Source organism: Carettochelys insculpta, chromosome 20, assembly GCF_033958435.1.
Source record: "Carettochelys insculpta isolate YL-2023 chromosome 20, ASM3395843v1, whole genome shotgun sequence".
Classification (NCBI taxonomy): domain Eukaryota; kingdom Metazoa; phylum Chordata; order Testudines; family Carettochelyidae; genus Carettochelys; species Carettochelys insculpta.
In genome coordinates, this window is record NC_134156.1 from 26705025 (window position 1) to 26725551 (window position 20527).

Below are 20527 nucleotides of genomic sequence, written 5' to 3' on the forward strand. Positions count from 1 at the left end.
AGATCAAGGAGAGGGTAGGGCCATTGGTCAGTGACGAGGGAGGAACAGTAACAGGGAATTTGGAAATGGCAGAGATGTTTAATGATTTCTTTGTTTCGGTCTTCACTGAGAAATCTGAAGGAATGCCTGACATAGAGAATGCTAGTGAAAAAGGGGTAGATTTAGAAGTTTAAATAAGAAAAGAACAAATTAAAATTTACTTAGAAAAATTAGATGTCTGCAAATCACCAGGGCCTGATGAAATGCATCCTAGAATCCTCAAGGAGCTGATAGAAGAGGTATCTGAGCCTTTAGCAATCATTTTTGGAAAATCATGGGAGACGGGAGAGATTCCAGAAGACTGGAAAAGGGCAAATATAGTACCCATTTATAAAAAGGGGAACATGAATAACCTGGTAAACTACAGGCCAGTCAGCTTAACTTCTGTGCCAGGAAAGATAATGGAGCAGGTCATTAAAGAAATCATCTGCAAGCAATTGGAAGGTGGTAAGGTGATAGGGAACAGCCAGCATGGTTTTGCTAAAAACAGATCATGTCAAACCAATCTAATAGCTTTCTTTGATAGAATAACGAGCCTTGTGGATTAGGGAGAAGCGGTGGATGTGGTATACCTAGACTTCAGTAAAGCATTTGACACGGTCTCACATAATATACTTATCAATAAACTACTCAAATACAACTTAGATGGGGCTACTATAAGGTGGGTGAACAACGGGCTGGATAACCGTACCCAAAGAGTAGTTATTAATGGTTTTCAATCCTGCTGGAAAAGTATAACTAGTGGGGTTCTGCAGGGGTCTGTTTTAGGACCGGTTCTGTTCAATATCTTCATTAACGATTTAGATATTGACATAGCAAGTACACTTATTAAGTTTGCAGATGATACCAAGCTGGGAGGGGTTGCAACTTCTTTGGAGGATAGGGTCATAATTCAAAAGGATCTGGACAAACTGGAGAAACGGGCTGACGTAAACAGGATGAAGTTTAATAAGGACAAATGCAAAGTGCTCCACTTAGAAAGGAACAATCAGTGTCACACATACAGAATGGGAAAGGACTGCCTAGGAATGAGTACAGCAGAAAGGGATCTAGGGGTTATAGTGGACCACAAGCTAAATATGAGTCAACAGTGTGATGCTGTTGCAAAAAAAGCAAACATGATTCTAGGATGCATTAACAGGTGTGTTGTGAACAAAACATGAGAAGTCATTCTCCTGCTCTACTCTGCACTGGTTAGGCCTCAGCTGGAGTATTGTGTCCAGTTCTGGGCACCCCAGTTCAGGAAGGATGTGGAGAAATTGGGGAGGATCCAGAGTAGAGCAGCGAGAACGATCAGAGCTCTGGAGAACATGACCTATGAAGAAAGGCTGAAAGAATTGTTCAGTTTGGAAAAGAGAAGAGTGAGGGGGGACATGACAGCAGTTTTCAGGTATCTAAAAGGGTGTCATAAGGCAGAGGGAGGGAACTTGTTCTTCCTTGCCTCTGAGGATAGAACAAGAGGCAATGGACTTAAATTGCAGCAGGGGAGGTTCAGGTTGGACATTAGGAAAAAGTTCCTAACTGTCAGGGTGATCAAACACTGGAACGAATTGCCAAGGGAAGTGGTAGAATCTCCATCACTGGAGATATTTAAGAAGCAGTTAGATAGATGGCTTTCAGGGATGGTCTAGAAAGTGCTTGGTCCTGCCATGAGGGCAGGGGGCTGAACTCGATGGCCTCTCGAGGTCCCTTCCATTCCTACTCTTCTATGATTCTATGAAAATACATGAGTTTTGGAAATTAGAGATCTCTTCTTTCGCAAGATCTCTACTCTAGCAAGAGTAATGCTGTCCATAAACTACTGGATTTAGCAGTTACTGATCTAGGTCTGGGACCAAGAAATACAGGTTATTGTAAGTAAGTTAAATCTTTAACAGCAGCGGCAACAACAAAAAGAGTAGAGCAAATACAGCAACCTGAATTCTTGCTTCTTGAAGGTCAGCTGGAAGAGAACAGGAAGAGCAGATGACTGCAACATTTAAGATTTTCTAGAAGCAAGTCACATTGTAGCAAAAGAGGAGGAAAATAAAATGCTTTTTGGCTGCTTGAATCACAGATCCAGAGGCCCATACAGTTCTACAGTACATTCTAATGTGAACATGAAAGGGACTGTAAAACAGACAAAAATCATTCAAAAGTTTCAAGAGTACTTTTAATGCACAGCTGTCACTTGGAAAAGCCATATTTTCTTTCAAAAGTAGGCAGGTTCTAGGTGACAATCAACCGTGACACTTTATTTTTGCCATCCTAGGATTCTGACTAGATAAAAGACCAACAGGCCAAAGTCTGCAGTCACTTTACATGCAAACAGTGCACTGTTAATTCTAGTGGGATTAACAGTAAACATAAGGGCAGGACGTTTCTCAGTGAATTTGTTGCTATCAAGACTGACCTCCCAGAATTGTGAGAATTAGGTTATAAAATCAACAGATTCACACTTTAGATTTTTGCATACCAAGGTTTTGTTGACCAGCAAAATAATCTGTAAGTAAAGAAGGTTCTGAGCTTACATGATTCTCTCATCTTTTGGTGAAATGCAAAACACAAACTCATACTCATTAATCATCTCAGAGGACTTTTCTGCAAGAATTGGGCTGTAAGAATCAGCTCTTCAACTACATCCCAACTCGAGGGATTATATGTTCCTCTTTTATTTCTATTTGCCTTTTCAATGGCTACATCTGCATTAGCCAGAAACTTTGAAATGGCCATGCAAATGGCCATTCTGAAGTTTACTAATGAAGCACTGAAATACATATTCAGCGCCTCATTAGAATGTGGGTGGCTGCAGCACTTCGAAATTGACGCAGCTCGCTGCTGCATGGCTTGTCCAGATGGGGCTCCTTTTCGAAAGGACCCTGCCTACTTCGAAGTCCCCTTATTCCTATGAGCAGATGGGAATAAGGGTACTTCGAAGTAGCTGGGGTCCTTTCGAAAAGGAGTCCTGTCTGGGCGAGCCGCGTCAATTTTGAAGTGCCACGGACGCCCGCATTCTAATGAGGCACTGAATATGTATTTCAGCACTTCATTAGTAAACTTCGAAATGGCCATTTGCGTGGCCATTTCGAAGTTTTTGTCTAGTGTAGACACGGCCAATGGGTTATAGTATTCTTGTTAACTTCCTGTCCTGAAAATAACTATTGTATAGCACTGCTGAACAGCTGCTATGTTGCATTCAAGCATCAGTACTGGGATGACGAATCTTCCTGTATTTATGAAACATTTTGGGACCTGACAGGGAGAGATCACATACACAGTTATTGTAATGTGTTAGGCACTGCTGTGTTACAAGGCTATTCCTTTAGCACATGGCTCCTTTTGGAGCTTGTCAGAGACACCCTGAGGTTAGTTAGTGGAATCAGTGCAGAGCACTGGATCAGTCTCTTTTTCACAGATGCAGAATCCATTGTCTTCAGCTTTTCCACAACAGGAAAAAAATAGAATAAACGTATCTTTAACTCAGAGCCATCCCCCTACCCCCAATGCGATACTATAGCAAAGAGATTAGAACAACTAGTTGTAGGCGGAGCATGAGTTCATCTGGAGAGCCACCTAAACTAAAACTGGTCACCTGAAATACATTATGAAAGGAATTCTGTCTTAAGCTGGATGTCTGAATTGACTTCCCTACTTGTGCAACACAGATGGATTTAGAACTTCTCTACTGACTAGCAATACTTCTATACATTCCTGAGAAGGGACAAAATAGGACAGAGCCGCCATTCAATGAAGAGAAGCTTCTGATATCCCACAAGTACAAAAGCAGAGTCCAGGACTACCTGTACAGCAAACATCAGAACCATCTGGAAAGGCCAATAGTTTACCTGAGCCAAGAGGCCCTTCTGCTGATCAGGGGCTGTAAGGAAGTGGACGATTTCTCCAAGTGTTTCTCCTTTGAGAAGCGTGTGCAATAACACAAATCCTCCTTCCTTCACTGTGGCTGCCAACTGAGAGAGAACCTCTGCTGGGTTCCCTAACATGTTCACCGAGCAGTTGCACACCAGCAGGTCAGCATTGGTCAGGTGTCCAGGAGGAGGACTGACGGGATCCCACTGGGCAATGGAAACACCAGCTTCCTGAAGCTGGCTTTCTTTGGCTGAAAGGACTTCTGGGTCTCGATCAGTGGCAATGTAATCCAATTGTAGCAAGGGCTGAGTATTTAGGAGACCAGTAACACGAGAGAATAGACGTCCATGTCCTGCCAGCACCTACAGGGGAAGAAACAGAGAGAATAAAATGAAAATCCTGAACATCGTTAGTACACCATCATGACAGAAAATAAAAAAAAAACATACAAGACTTCAAAACCTCCCAGAGATCCGGTCTACAGTTTCTCATCTTGGGGTCCCAACTAACCTCCACTATCTTCATCCTGTGACTAGCAGTGTTCTCCAGTGCTGTATCCACACAAGCCTTCAGCTCAGAAGAATCTAGCAAGGCATTGAGAAGGGGATCATCCTGAAGGTGTGCCTTCTCCCGAGTAACAATCTGTTCTAGCTCTGAATATAAGTTTCCATTCATATCTAGACGGCAGATTTCAGCAAGGATGTGGAGGAGGCCTGTCTGCATGGACACCACCTCTGCAAAGGTACCTGCTGTCTCTAGACCTGGGATGGCCAGTTTAACTCCATGGAGTGCTACCTTCTCCTGTAAACTGCAAATCAAACCTAGGGCACAGAAGCAGGAGAAAAATCAGTTTCTTACACAGCTCTTCCTCTTCTTCCAGTCCTGTAGAGGCTTCCTTCTCCAAATCACCAAGGGAAGCAAAACTCCTGGAGGACAGCATCACTCATGGCTTCCCACAAATATTAGCAAAGGACCTGGGTTACCGCGTAGTCCAAATATATAACCCACAAAAAACACTTACATAAACCAATTCATAATGGGAACTCATTATTATTACTAACTTGTATTAAGGTAGCAGCCAGTCAGGATAGGGCCCCATTGGGATAGGCTTGGTACAAACACATTGGATGACAAGAGAGAGAAATCTCACAGATGGCAAGTAGGTGACCCCTTAGTGATTGGGGTTAAGACAACAGGGTAGTGCTCATGACAGATATGTGCCATGTTAGTGCCACACGTTTGTTCATTTTATACATGATTTGTTGGATTTATTTCAATTCCTTTGTTTTCTGAGATTCTTTTGGGGTGCAGAGGAGACAGACAGAGACACACAAAGGGTGCATCTACACTAGCCGGCTACTTCGAAGTAGCTGGCACAACATCGAAATAGCACGCGTCGTGTCTACACGCGCCGTGTGCTATTTCAACTTTGAAATCAACGTTAGGCGGTGAGACGTCGAAGTCGCTATTCCCATCCGAAGATGGGAATAGCGCCCTACTTCAACGTTGAACGTCGCAGTAGGGTATGTATAGATGATCTGAGTCTTGCTACTTTAAAAGAGTGGGGTCCTCCATGGAGGCCATCATCTGAGGGGTTGAGAGATGCTCTGTCCAGCCCCTGCGGGGCTCTATGGTCACCGCATGCAGCAGCCCATAGCCCAGAGCTTCTGGCTGCTGCTGCAGCTGGGGGGTCTGTGCTGCATGCACAGGGTTTGCAACCAGTTGTCAGCTCGGTGGATCTTGTGCTGTGTCTGGGAAGGGCCCTTTAAGAGAGCGGCTTGGGGCTTTGCCGGCCCCTTATTTTGACAGGGAGAGCTTGTGCATGTGGACGCTCCGCATCTCCTTCCAGGATGGCTCCTTTCGATGTTCCCCATCGCTACTTCGACGTTGAACGTCGATGGCACCAGCCCTGGAGGACGTGTAGATGATACAAGTCAAAGTAGCCTATTTCGATATCCTAACTTTGAAATAGGCTACTTCAACATAGTGTGCTAGTGTAGACGTAGCCAAAGAGTAAGAGGAAGGGGGAAAAAACAGGAGGATGCAGATCTGGGACATCATAGCAAGAGCTTCTAAGAGCTTCCAGAGATCCTAGTTTAAAATTCTACCACCAAATTGAATATCAGACCAGTTTCTTTGCCTGGAATACAAAAGCACTGTCTCTGGATCCTGCTAGATCACTGATAAAGCTTAGAAGTATTCTGGAGAGCAAGATTTTTGCCTTTTAGAGAAATATTACAGGAGAAAGGGTGAGGTTATCCTCCCTGGGTCTCCATCCCACCTCTTAATACTCTGCTATGCTAGGAGTATCCTCAACAAATAAATTATAAGCAGTTCTGGCACATATACTCAATAGCTCCTGGAGCTGTACTCTGTGGTTATGATCAGAAGACTTTGTGGTTTAGGTGAGAACATATGAATGAATGCACCTAACTTCTTTGCAAGCACAAAAAGGAAATCTGCATTAAAATAGGTTGTGACGTGTCTCCTGGCAATATTTTAAGTGATTGGGCTAAACTCCTCCCAGAGGAGTTGGGGGTTAGTTTACATCTTTGTGTACCTTCAAGGACAACTGCAGCAACTAACACATTCAACTCTGAGGAAGTGGGGGAAGGGTTTACCCTCAACTCCAACCCCCTCTGGGAGTTTCAAAATTCCAACTGGGACTCTACTGGAGCCCTCCCTGTGAAGGATACCTTGGGGAAATACTGAATCAGTCCATCTCCTTTGGGCCCAAAAGGCTGGATCAGTCATTTGTAGGAACACCATAAATTTGTCTGCTTTGGATACGACTTTCGGCTGCAATGGGCCACAGCTTTTACAAGGGGAATTAATCACAGCCACAATGTGCACGTCAAGACTAGTGCAGTCTGGATTTACCTCCCTCAGCAGAAGCATGGACAAATCCTTGCTGTTATCCAGGCAGAGATTCCAAAACGAATTATCTCGCCTCACAGAAAGTCACAGACAACCCTGGATTCTTGCTCACCCTTTAGATTGTAGCAGAGACATTGAAATCCCTTTACCTTTGCAATGCTCCAAATGGGCACGAAGATAGGTCTCTGAAGACAAACAGTCCTTCTCAATGTAAGGCACAAAGCAAAATTTTTCCAGTGTTGGAGGTATTTGTTCCTGCTGTCGACGAGGTGCCACAGTAGCATGGAGTCCAGAGATCTGAACACCTCCCGCCATGATGGTATCAAGGCAGCGGTCAACAACAACATCAAAAGCTGCGAGGCAAGAAGAGAACATGCAGATAAATGTTTGAAAGTGTCATATGAAGAGGAACTGCTGTGCTTAATATGGTGAGAAATAGAAGATCCTGTATCAGAGTGCACAGCAGAAGGAATAGCAGAATGGCTTGCACAGACACATTGGTCTTTCAAATCTCTTACTATTTTAGGCATCTGAAGCTGCTTCGGGTCATCTGGAGAGTCATAATGAAGCAGGGAAAATTCCAATTGCGGAATAGTGTCGGTTACCTTCAATATCATCCTTGTATTTGGTCACTCGCTCCTGGTGTAGTGATGGATCAATGCACACAGAGCGTATTCTAGTTGGTAAGCGAAGGCTGTGACCTGTCTCACCCAAGATGATCATCTGCAGCAAGGTGTCAAGGAAAACTACCCAGTTCCCATTCCACAGGACTTTTCCTATGTTACCTGGGGAAGACAAGTCCCATCAGTACACTTTCACCCAGCAGACACAGGAGAATATGCTCTCCAAAGCAAAAGAAACGAGACAAGTAAAATTTCTGTTCATCAACTGCATAGGCTCTGGTCCACACAACAATATCTGGAAATGTTATTTTATGTCTGCCCTGTCCATAACAGGTCAGCCTCCTCGCTGATCCATCAATACAGTTACAGTAGTTATATGCTACCATGCAGATAAGGGGTGCCTTTTTTGTATAAATAAATAAATAAATAAATAAAAGAGGAGCTGGTACTCAGCTGGTTCCCATGCTCCCCACACCCAGACAATCTCATGGCCGGGGCTGCTGAGCAAGTACCAGCAAGTACCAGCACAGAAAAGAACTGCATATAACCACACCCACTCCATGAGTACAGTCACTTTAATAAGCAGATTACATTCATTTGTCATAAAACTTCCTTATTTTTCTATAGGAAAGCCACACCTTCAGTGTTGGATTCTAGAAGTCCCTGGAATGTTTGACCATAGTCATAACCACGCAGACGCAGTTCTTTGTAAATATCTGCCTTGGACAGACTGAATTTGAGTCTCATGGCTGTCTGGGTCTCCAAGTCAACTTGCTGGTTACGAAAATTATTTAGAGCAGTTTCTTCCAAAAGACTAATTTTCCCTGACAGACACAATAGAAAGAACAAGAGCCATCAGTGCTCAGACTTTTACAGCATGGCATTCTTCACAGTAGGCCTCTTTGGCAAGAGTCAGCCACTTACCACTTACAGCCAGGTTTCCATTCCCAGACACTTCAAAGCTGTGAGAAGCAGGCAAAAGTCTCACCTCCAGCTGTGTTGAACCTGCAAACAAGCCCAGAGATTGCTGAAATGTTTGTTAGGGTCACCCTTCCGCCCCATGTTCTGCCTCATGCATTCCTTTCACTAACTGTGCCAAATTCCCTGGAATCTCCTGTTTTACACACTACCTTCTGTCCCACTGGCATGGAACAAAGACAACAGAACAACCCACTTGAGTGTATAACAGGGTAAGGTGTAATGTAATGTATTTGCTTCTTTCTTCCTTCCCACAGTCACATATTTTTCTCTTCTGCCCATCTTTACTATACAGTAGAACTCCAAATTATGTGTACTAGAGTTGCGCATATCTTGGGTTAACGTGATTCTGAATGGCAGGAACTCATGTCTGACTCTCGGCTGCCATCACTGGAGATACACAGCTCACAGAGCCGGAAGGGACCTCAGGAGGTCACTGAGTCCAGTCCCCTACCCTCTTGGCAGCACCAAGCACCATCCCAATTTTTTTTTTTTTGTATTTGCCCCAGATCCCTAACTGGCCCCCCAACCCACAACCCGAGTTTAGCAGGCCAATGCTCAAACCACTGAGCTATCCCTCCCCCTGCTTCTGTCGGAGTACAGAAAGCCAAGCTGCTGTCCCTGACAGGAGCATTTTCCCAGATCCTGTCAGGGGCATCAGCCTGACACTTGGCTGTCACCACTGACAGGAGCAGGGAAACTAACTAGCGCATCATTGCTGGTCAGTTTCCCTTCTCCTGTGAGGGGTAGACAGATCATAGCCAGGCTCTCTGCTGCCTGCCACTCACAGGAGACAGCAAACTGACTAGCAGTGCTGCACTAGTCAGTTTTCTGGCTCTTCTGAGTTACACGAAATTTGACTCATGCGGGGTTGTGAGAGAATGCAACCTCCATGTAAGTCAGGGGTCTAGTATACAGGCTTCAGACTCCACGTGCAACCCCGCCCTCACCTTTCTTGGGAAGAATTGTGGCCTGGTGGATTGTAACCTCTTCAAAGATAACAGGCATTTGTTCCATTGTAATCCCCAGAGACCGTGCCAGAGTTCTCCATGCTAACACCAGGTACCCAGTTGCTGGATACAGGACTCTCCCATCAATGCAGTGACCAACCAAGTAATAATCAGAGGATTCAGGATTTGTATCTGCCAAATAAACAGGAAAGAACAAAAATTCCTTTAGAACTCCATGGAAGTGGAGACTTCACAGCAAAGTAAGAATTTCCAGAAATTTTCTCACAACCTCTCCTGGCCACAGAGGGCTTAAAGCTTCTATTGTTCTGAACACCTAACCCCATAGCTTTGTTCACAACATTCATTTCTAACCACAAGAACAGTTTCAGCCACATAAAGTTATACAGACAGGGCTTTAAAAGTGTTGCTTAGAGGACTGCACACATTCTCATTTTATGAACAAAAGAAACAGACATAGAATTAAGGAAGACATGTACATACCAATATTATAGACTGATGCTGATGAAGATCCCCCAGAGCCAGTGGGAAAGTCTTCAGCTTTTGGGACATCCCAAGTCTGGCTGTGGTCCCACAAGATGTAAGGAGAGATTAGTGGGGTTCCCACTGGGACAGGATATTCAACAGGTGGAAACAGATTATTTGAGAGAACATTTATTCTGGGGGGGGAAAAAAAAGTCAAGAAAATTCAGTGATTTTAGCCCTGACAGTGGTGAGAAATTACAACAGCCTGTGGGGTTCCTAGAGAAAGGCCAATGGCAAACCTACCACCAAAGAACTACAGCAACCATCACATTTGCAACTGTAGCACCAGCAGTCCATGAGAGGCAAAGCTTGTAGCCAGGAGGTAGTCTACCTGCCAGTTTCAGGAGTCCTCAGAATTTAACTCCTCTTGAAATACTACTCCCCACCTCTGTCCCCGAAGTATCATTTTCTTTGCAATAGTCTTAGGTCAGATGAGGGACATCGCTCCTTAGCAACAACATGACTGTAGCAGAGACACGCTCCCTAAATCCTTTTACAAGGTAGCCAAACAGCTGTCTCAATCCTTCTGAAAAGGTACAGGAAGTCCCCGACTTATGAACACATCAACTTACGACCATTCGTACTTACGGCCAACCTCCAGCTCACCCTCCCCATGTGCCCCACCTCACCTCCCCAAGTGGGGGGCTTCAGCCACATGCCTAGGGCTCCCCTCCAACTCCATGGACCCAGCTCCAACCCCCCAAGGCACCCCACACCTCAACCCCCACCACCCAGCCCCAACTCCTGAGGACCCAGACCCAACCCCCCCCAAACCTGTGTGGCCCTGGATCATGCACGGGGCTCCAACCTGCCTCCTTCTCAAGCACTCTGTCTTGGTGCACCCCGGTTAAACCCCTCCCCCACCTGATTCAACCTCCCCACCCCCCCGTGGCCCCAGCTCACCCCCCCCCCCCCACACACATGGGGCTCTGACTTCAACCCATGCCTGGGGCTCTGGTTCCCAACTCCTGATGGGGCTCCAACCCCCCTCCACTCAACCACCCCGCCCCAGTGCACCCCCATTTAAACCCCTGACCAACTCAACCCCTCCCTCCAGCGGCCCCAGCTCACCCCTCACCCCCCGACCCCGCACTTGGGGTCCAACTGTCAGCTGCCACAAGCTCGTGCAGGGGCTCTATCCCTACTGCCAGCTCAACCCACCCCTGCTCCAGTTCATCCCCATTCAATTCCCCTTCCTCCCAGCTCAACCCACCCATCCCCAGCTGACCCCCACCCCCGGCACATGCTGGGCTGTCAGCCACCAGCGCACGCAGGACTCCAGCTGTCAGCCGCTGCAGGTGCATGAGGTCCTACCCCGCCCCCAACTAACCCCCTGCCCTGTTCACCCTTTTCAACCCCTCCAATGCCCCACGGCCCCAGCTCACACTCCCCGGCACACAGGGCTCCAGCTCCAACCCCACTACCCACCACCCCCACAGCCCCGGGTCCAACCCCTGCTGCCTGAGTCTGATACCTTGCAAGCCCCAGCTCAACTGCATCCTCCCACCACCCCTGCTGCCCTAACCCCACTCTTTGCCCCATCCCATGGCTCCAACCCAAGCCCTCCCCGACTTACGTGAAATTCAAGGTATGTGAGGGTTGCGTGGAATGCAACCCTCACGTACCTCAAGGGATTACAGTATAAGGGTTTTTCCAACTTACAATAAAATCAAGTTACGACCAGGTGTTCAGAATGTAACCCATTCTTAAGCTGGGGACTGTCTGTACATACCAAAGGATGGAACACAAATTCTCTGCTCTCAAAAGCTCCTTACCCAGTTAGATAGATCTTCCCAATATGTGTCAGAAAGAACTCCAGGTTGTTTTTGTGTTCTCTCTTCATCAAAGGCAGTATGGTGCAGGTTGGTTTCAAGCTTCTCCTCAGGATAGCCTGGTCAAGGAAAGATCAAAGATCATTGTCGAGGAATTCATTCAGTTCCTAGTCTTAGAGAAATCTCTGCCCCTTACAGCTCTCTCTCAGAATCTTAGACTTCTTGACTACGTTTATACTATGAGATAAATTTGACTTTATTAAAATCATTTTTTTAATGCTGGGTTTTAAAGTTCAAATTGAGCATCCTCACTTCCCACAGTTGCCCCACAAATTCAACTTATTGCTGCCATACACAAATTGCCAAACATTGACTGTTGCAGCAGTGTATTGTGGGGGCCTATCCTACAGTTCCCTGAGCGCCGTAGCATTCTGGGTATTTTCACTGGTGCTGCATGGGAAAAAAATGACCCACAAGTGGCTGTGGCTACTGGACGACATCTGTATCACTTAAGGCCTGAGCCAAAGCCCATTGAAATCAATGGGATTCTTTTCATTGACTTCAATGTTGTTTAGATCAAACCATAGTGAGGCAATTCTAGAGCTAATACACTGACTTCAATGACCTTTGGATCAAGCCCATACCAAGGTGTTGCTCTGTCACTTATTTCTTGATGCTCCATGATCTAGAAATGTATGTCTAAGGACACATGGGCATTATACCGCAAATGCGAATGACTCATTAAATCAGTTATGGTTCCTTTGGTTGCTAAGCCTTACCAACCGTAGGTAATTTACTTCAATGGCCTTTGGATCACGTTTGTTTCCTGATGCTCCATAATCTAGAGGTGTATTATACTGAATGTCTGCCCTCTCAACTTTGGATGGCACTGCCTGTGCCTACCACGGTGCAAGCCTCCGAATACCTTAGCCACTGGGGGAGACGTCCCCCTAGTAGCACCAGCAGCAGCAAGCTCCCTAAAATCTTGGAGCCCTAACCAAGTGCAATCCAGGACATGGTGCTGCCTGGCAGCATGGTCAGCACTGAATGGCAGGCACATCCTTTTTTTGGGTTGGGCACTACCAACATGATGTGGCTGAGCATGGGAAAGACCCCGATTGCACGGCATCAGTGGGGGATGGAGGGAGCTCTGTACACAAATGTAAACCACTGAGAAGAAGTTTCTTGGCCTCTTATGGAAGCACGACCCCCACAACAACCTTGCTGCCATGCGGGGCACCAGGCAGCACAGAAAAAAATACTTAACATAGAGACAGAACCACAAATTCCATGATGGAGCTATTTGTAATGGGTAGATGTGCTCACAGTACTAATAGTAAAGAAAAACAGACATTTCTCAGGCTCTCATTCAAACAGGAGCCCACAGCCATAAGCTTGCTGCTCCTGATGCAAAATTCCTGGTCTTCCGGTTATCTAATTCCTGAGCACTCGAACAGAGGCCAGCGAGGAACACAGATGGGCATTGTGGATTACATATGGGACAGCTCTGGAGGCTAACATTCAGTTTGGAGAGGTGGCAGTTCCACCCTGGCCTTTAGTCAAACTTCTGAATTTCAGCTTGATATGATACCCATCAAGTACCAACGATGTTGTAATATCACTATTAGTGCCCCCTAAATCAAGATAATGGAATTTAAAGTGAAGACAATCATGTTGTAATATCAAGCTAACTGCCTTAAATTTGAATTTATTTCATAGTATACAGGTAGCCCTTCTGTGTCTGTGACACTGTTTTTGGTCTGAAGATCATGTACCTTTGTTTGTCATGGGAATGAGGGGACAAGAAAAGAAAGAGGAGGCATGTCCTTGAGCAGGGTCAAAAACATAACATGGAGAAAATCTAGTAATCCTAAAAATCAACTAACCAATCCCCCACACGTCAACATACAAAAGCCCCACAGCACCACACTACTAAAGCCAGGAAGTGCAAAAGAGAAGGTGATAACTGGAGCACGGTCATGAAAGGTTATAAACTGTTCAGAAAGGACAGGCAGGGGAGAAAAGGAGGAGAAGTTGTGATGTATGTGAGAGCAGTATGATTGCTCAGAGCTCCAGCATATGGATGGAGAAAAGCTACTTGAGATTCTTTGGGTTAAGATTAGAGGCAGAAGCAACATAGGTGATGTCATAGTTGGTGTCTGCTATAGACCGCCAGATCAGGTAGATGAGGATTTCTCCAGACAAATAAAAGAAGCTTCTAAATCACAGGCCCTGGTTCTCATGGGAGACTTTAACCACCCTGCATTTTTACAGGCTGGGGACCTACTGACTAAGTAGTAGTGCAGCAGAAAAGGACCTGGAGATTATAGTGGATGAGAGATTGGATATGAGTCAACAGTGTGCCCTTGTAGCAAAGGCGGCTAATGGCATATTGGGGTGCATTAGAAGAAACATTTCCAGAAGATCTAGAGAAGTTATTATTTCTCTCTATTTGGCACTGGTGACACCTCATCTGGAGTATTGTGTCCAGTTCTGGGCCTCCCAGTACAGAAAGGATGTGAATGCACCGGAGCAGGTTCAGCAGAGGGCAACGAAAATTATTAAGGGGCTGGAGCACATGACCTATGAGGAGAGGCTGAGAGATCTGGACTCATTTAGTTTGCAGAAGAGAAGAGTGAGGGACGATTTGATAGCAACCTTCAACTTCCTGAAGGGGGGCTCTAAAGAGGATGGAGGGAGACTGTTCTCAATGGTGACAGATGGCAGAACAAGGAGCAATAGTCTAAGGTTAAAGAGGGAGGGGTGTAGGTTAGATATGAGGAAAAACTATTTCACCAGGAGGGTGGTGAAGCACTGGAATGAGTTACGAAGAGAGGTGGTGGAATCTCCATCCCTAGAGGTTTTTAAGTCCCAGTTTGACAGTCCTGACTGGGATGATTTAGTTGGGGTTGATCCTGCTTTAGGCAGGGGGCTGGACTCGATGACCTCCTAAGGTCCCTTCCAGCCCTAGAATTCTATGATTCTGTGCAGTAAGTATTATTAGGATAATTTTTTTCCAAAATGCATTACTTTACATTTCTCCACGTTAAATATCATTTTCCATTTTACTGCCCAATTGCTCAGTTTTGTGAAAGATTTTTGAAGTTTTTCACATCTGCTTTGGCCTCAATTATCTTGAGCAGTTTAGTATCGTATGCAAACTTTGCCAGCTCGCATTTATCCCTTTCTCCAGACCACTTATGAATAAGCTGAATAGGATTGGTTCTACGACTGACCCTTGGGGAGTGCCCTAGTTACTCCTCTCCATTCTGAAAATTTACCATTTATTCCTACCTTCTTTTTCCTGCCTTTTAACCAGTTCTCAATCCATGAAAGGAACTTCCCTCTTATCCCATGACAACTTGATTTATGTAAGAGCCTTTGATGAGGGACTACATCAGAGGCACTATATTTACTGGATCCCCCTTATCCACATGTTTGTTGACTCCTTCAAAGAATTCTAATAGATTAGAAAGATATGATTTCCCTTTACAGAAACCACGCTGACTTTCGCCCAACAAATTATGTTCTTCTGTGTGTCTGACAATTTTGTTCTTTACTATGGTTTCAACTAATTTGCCTGGTACCAACGTTAGACTTACTGGTCTTTAACTGCCGGGACTGCCTTTAGAGCCCTTTATAAATATTGGTGTTACATTAGCTATCTTCCAGTCATTTGGTACAGAAGCTGATTTAAGGGACAGGTTACAACCCACAGTTAATAGTTCCACAATTTCATATCTGAGTTCCTTCAGAACTCTTGGGTGAATGCTACCTGGTCCTGGTGACTTGCTAATGTTAAGTTTATCATTCATTTCCAAAACCTCCTCTAATGACACCTCAATCTTGGACAATTTGTCAGATTTGTCACCTACAAAGGACGGACTCAGGTTTGGGAATCTCCCTAACATCCTCAGTCATGAAGACTGAAGCAAAGAATTCACTGACTTTCTCCACAATGACTCTGTCATCTCTGAGTGCTCCTTCTGTATCTCGATCGTCTAGGGGTCCCACTGGTTGTTTAGCAGGCTTCCTGTTTCTGAGGTACTTAAAAAACATCGTGTTGTTGCTTTTTGAGTTTTTGGCTAGCTGTTCTGAAAACTCCTTTTGGCTTTTCTTATTGCATTTTTACATTTAATTTGGCAGCATTTATGGTCCTTTCTATTTTCCTCACTAGGATTTGACTTCTACTTTTTAAAAGCTGCCTTTTTATCTCTCACCGCTTCTTTTACATGGTTGTTAAGCCACAGTGGCACTTCGTTGGGTCTTTTACTGTGTTTTTTATTTGGGCTCTGCATTTAAATTGGGCCTCTATTATGGTAACTTTGGAAAGTTTCCAAGCAGCTTGAAGGGATTTTACTTTAGTCACTGTAACTTTTAATTTCCGTTTAACTGACCTTCTCATTTTTGCATAGCTCCCCTTCCTGAAATTAAATGCCATAGTGTTGGACTGCTGAGATCTTCTTCCCACCACAGGTATGTTAAATGTTATTATATTTATAGTCACTATTTCCAAGTGGTCCTGTTACAGTTACCTCTTGGACCAGATCCCGTCGCCCACTCAGAACTAAGTCAAGAATTGCCTCAAACCTTGTAGGTTCCTTTACCAGCTGCTCCAAGAAGCAATCATTTAAGGTATCAAGGAACTTTATCTCTGCATCTTGTCCCGTGGTGAGACATACACAGTCAACACACGGATAAGTGAAATCCCCTGCTATTATTAATATTTTTATTTTGATTGCCCAGCTATTCTCCCTTAGCATTTCATAGTCACTATCACTGTCCTAGCCAGGTGGTCGATATTATGTCCCTACTGCTATATTCTTATTAGAGCATGGAATTTCTATCCATAGCGATTCTATGGAACTTTTTGATTCCTTCAAGATTTTTAGTTCATTTGATTCTACATTTTCTTTCACATACAGTGCCACCCCCCACACCTGCATGACCTGTTCTGTCCTTCCGATATGTGTCACACCCTGATACGATTGTGTTCCACTGATTGTCCTCATTCCACCAGGTTTCTCTGATGCCTATTGTATCAATATCATCCTCTCATACAAAGCACTCTAGTTCATCCATCTTATTATTTAGACTTCTAGCTTAATTTGTAATTAAGCACTTTAAAAGCTTCTCACTATTTATTTGTCTGCCCCTTCCTGATTCTTTCTCACGTGATTGTTTCTCTTCTGATCCAGCCCATACTTTATCCTCTTCCATCCTTGCCTCCTGACTAAAACCTAGAATAATTCTATCAATACTCTCCTCTAAGAGAAATCTCTGTCCAATCCACATGCACCACTGCGCCAGTTGGCTTTCCCCCATTTCTTAGATTAAAAACTGCTCTGTGACCTTTTTAATGGTAAGTGCCAGCAGTCTGGTTCCACTTTGGTTTAGGTAGAGTCCATCCTTCTTGTATAGGCTGCCCCCGTCCTAAAAGCTTCCCCAGTTCCTAATAAATCTAAAGCCCTCCTCCCTAGTATTTTACTTCTTATCTGTTCTTCTCTTCTTTTCTCTCTCTTGCTCTTTTTTTTTTTTTTTAAATATCCAAGTGTGTGAACTAGATACAAGGGAAATGAAACTGACTAGAGGGAAGGTCCGGCTTCCTGGTCTTCTTCCTCTCTACATACACACACACACACACACACACACTTTTAAAAATAGCTCTAAGGAATGCATTATAAAAGATAAAACTATGTACAAGAGTATATAGCTAACTATAGCCTATTTCCTAACTACAGATCTGATAAGGGAGAGAACCATGCTCTGTCTGCAGCTGAGGGCAGCCATGAAAGAACTGAGGAGAGAGTGAGGCTGCATGTGCTATCCTTAGTGATGCGAATGGCATATGCTGGGATTGTGCATGCTCAGTGCTGCTTGGAAAAGTCTCCATCCTGCAATGCTGGGTGAGCCCAATACCTACCATGGAGCAGCACGTGAAGCCCAACACCTGCCATGGGGACAGCACTCGAAGAAGAACTAAAGTTTATAGGAACATAAGTAAGGTAACCATCTGTCCCATACTGGGAAGGACAGTTCCATATTTGGGAGGCTGAAAAGGCATCCCAACTTAATTTTTTAAAAGGAACTAATTGTCCCATATTTGGGCTGTCCCCCCACACTCACTTCCCTGAGCCTTGGGGAAACAGGGGGCACATGGGCACCTGCTGCTTCCCCAGGGTTTGGGGAGGGCTGTCAAATGTGGCTTCCCCCAGGGCTCTGGGGGATCACCGGCGGCTGCAGTTTCCCTGGGGCTCTGGGGGATCGCCAGCAGCTGCTGCTTCCTTCCCAGGTCCCCAGGGCTTGGAGGAGCCACGCCTCCCACAATATCTCCCTGTCCCATATTTGGGACAGGGAGATATGGTTGCCCTAAACATAAGACAATGCAAACACATAATATCAATGTTAGCTGAAATACAACATGAGAGCCACAAGGCAAGGACTGGCTGTATGGGTTTAGACAAGCCACTTAGGCTAAACTTTCAAGGTAAACTCACTAAATTTTTAAGCTGTCTAACTAAAGTTCCCTCTAAATTGTGTGACTGCACAGCAGCCTTTCAAGAACTACACGGGCACTCAGGACTGCCACAGGGAGAAATGCCTCTTCACCAGCGACAGGGAGAAAACTACAGTGAAGCTTCTCTCCCCACTGCAGCCCCAGGCTGCATCCCAAACCCCTCACCTCTGGCTTCAACCTAGAGCCCACAGCCCCGCCCCCCTCCCTCTCCCTCCCCCTCCCCCACAGAGACAGAGACAGAGACAGAGAGAGAGAACCTCTGCCCCAATCCTGAACCCTCTTCTGCACTCCAAAACCTTGGCCACATCCCTGCCACACATCACATTAATATTAGTGAACATAACAAAATTCATTCTGCACATACACGGGAAAAATTAGGAGGAACTTTGTGTCTACCTCGACACCTAGGGATTTTTCTAAGTTGTGAGGATCCATAACATTAGCAGAAGTCAATCAGAACTATGAAGTGAGAGGGGAGGAAATGAAACCCAAGAGATGTCAAGTCAGTTACCACAAAATTGAGGCCCTCAAAAGTACTGAAAACATTTGAAAGCATTAGCCTTGTCCTTAGTGTCTCAGTTCCCAACTTCTAATAAAAAATGAAAAGTATTTATTTTTCTCCTTCTCAATAGCTATGAGAGGATCAGGTAGATAATGTATACAGAATCTGGAAGATGCAACTCTACACTAGCACTATATATTATTATTTTTAGTAATGTTGGCATGGCATTGCATTGCTATCATTACACTATGTATTTTAGTTGTGTGAGGGCTTTTTTTTTTTTTTTTTTTTTTTTTTTTTTTTATGCAACTGTGAAAATGAGGAATGAAATGAGAAGGATTAATGTTGATTTATCTTGGTAGTTTTGTTTTTAAACACTCTTTTTAAATAAAACGCCTAAGGGAAATTAGAGACAAGCATAGCGCGGATTCAAAGACAGGTAGATGAAGTGATTCAAGATCTAACGAGAATGCCTCTATTTAGATACTTGTATTGCCCTCATCATCATGGCATCCAAACAGCTATCAAGTACGTGGAGACAAGAAAAAGTGACACATTCTGATCTCCAGTATTGCTTCTTGCTGCTGCATTGCAAGCCTCCCATTCAAGTACCGGCCCAGGCTGATGAGGTGTTACTCAATGAGATCCAACAAGACTACAACCCAAGATATTAACACTTCGGCTCTCTTCCCTAATGATTACTTTCCACACAGAGCTTTAGCTCATTCAAGAAGCTCCTGGTTTCTCCTACCCTTTCACCAGTTCAGTTTGCTGTGTAAACCTATGTGGAAAGCCAAGTATTTGGATGACTTGACAGTGTGGGTGGGGATGTGGTGTGGAATATGTTGGGGCACATAGTGGCTTCATGCTAAATCCGGGAGACTAGAAATGTGTTCTCTCTCAGCTCTAGAAAAACTAATATGTTCCCTGATTCTGAGAACCATCTCAAGAACAATACCTGTAACAGGGCATGTGGGGCAATCTCCACCACAACAGCATTGTCTGGAACATGCCTCAGACCTTCCTGGAACAGCACCGGGCTCACCAGGTTGTTCACATGGTACTCAGCAGAGGAATTCTGAGCCAGCTCACTCTGCCATTGACATTGAGGGATGGAGGTGCTGATCCACCGGGCTGAGCGAGGCTTTGCATTTGGAATTACCTACAAGAGAACAAAAAGTAAAAAATTTCACGGGCTGTGAAAGGTTCTGCCCCCCTTCAAAAAATTAACCTCTACAAATCTAAGACCTAGAGCTTTGTATGAGCCACTTTTCTCAGCCTGTTGAGCTCAGGCTTCTGTCTGCTGGATGTCCAATGGCTTCCAACTGCCTGTTCAACAGAAACCACATAGGCTGACCTCTTCTAACTCCCCCTACATGAGGCTTTTCCCCAAGCCATGCTCTCCCCCAGAGTGGGATGCTGGTCACAGATCTCTTTATCCACAAGCCCCCAGCACAAGCAATCAATCAGTAACATTACCTTCTGCAGGGCACTAAGTAGGACTGGTGCAATAGATGCCATGTAATATGAATGAAATGCGACCCCAGCACTGCGCACCTCCTTTGCAAACACTCCTTCCTTTTTCAGTTTTGCTACAAACTCATTCACAGCATCCTATGAATGGGATAGAATTGAACAAGAATTAATATTTCACGGTATTTGGGCATCCAACTTTCCTCTGTCATTAGCTATTTGCTGCCTCTGTCATTAGCCATTTGCTGACACGCTGTGTTCCAATGAAGAGGCATCAATGAATTCCTTGCATATGCCTCATGTGAAGGCAACTCAACAGCCACCAGTGATCAGAACACTACTGAAATACAGTGCACGTTTTTTTGTTCGTAGTCCACAAGAAGCAGCACCGACTTTCCAGCAAGTAT

At 44.9% G+C, this 20527-nt stretch overlaps 1 protein-coding gene across 2 annotated transcripts in view; it reads right to left on the reverse strand.

The window, feature by feature from the left end:
* The window catches only part of FASN (fatty acid synthase), a 112740-nt gene that overhangs the window by 36647 nt on the left and 55566 nt on the right, over positions 1–20527 (reverse strand). For both annotated transcript variants that reach the window (XM_075014225.1, XM_075014226.1), the window contains exons 13-23: positions 20127–20261; positions 19606–19809; positions 11632–11747; positions 9815–9990; positions 9314–9505; positions 8310–8390; positions 8024–8209; positions 7368–7547; positions 6912–7115; positions 4396–4706; positions 3864–4247 (exon numbers count right to left, since the gene is read on the reverse strand). In XM_075014225.1, coding sequence (XP_074870326.1) covers positions 3864–4247; positions 4396–4706; positions 6912–7115; positions 7368–7547; positions 8024–8209; positions 8310–8390; positions 9314–9505; positions 9815–9990; positions 11632–11747; positions 19606–19809; positions 20127–20261 — 2169 coding nt within the window. The remainder of the gene's footprint in view (positions 1–3863; positions 4248–4395; positions 4707–6911; positions 7116–7367; positions 7548–8023; positions 8210–8309; positions 8391–9313; positions 9506–9814; positions 9991–11631; positions 11748–19605; positions 19810–20126; positions 20262–20527) is intronic.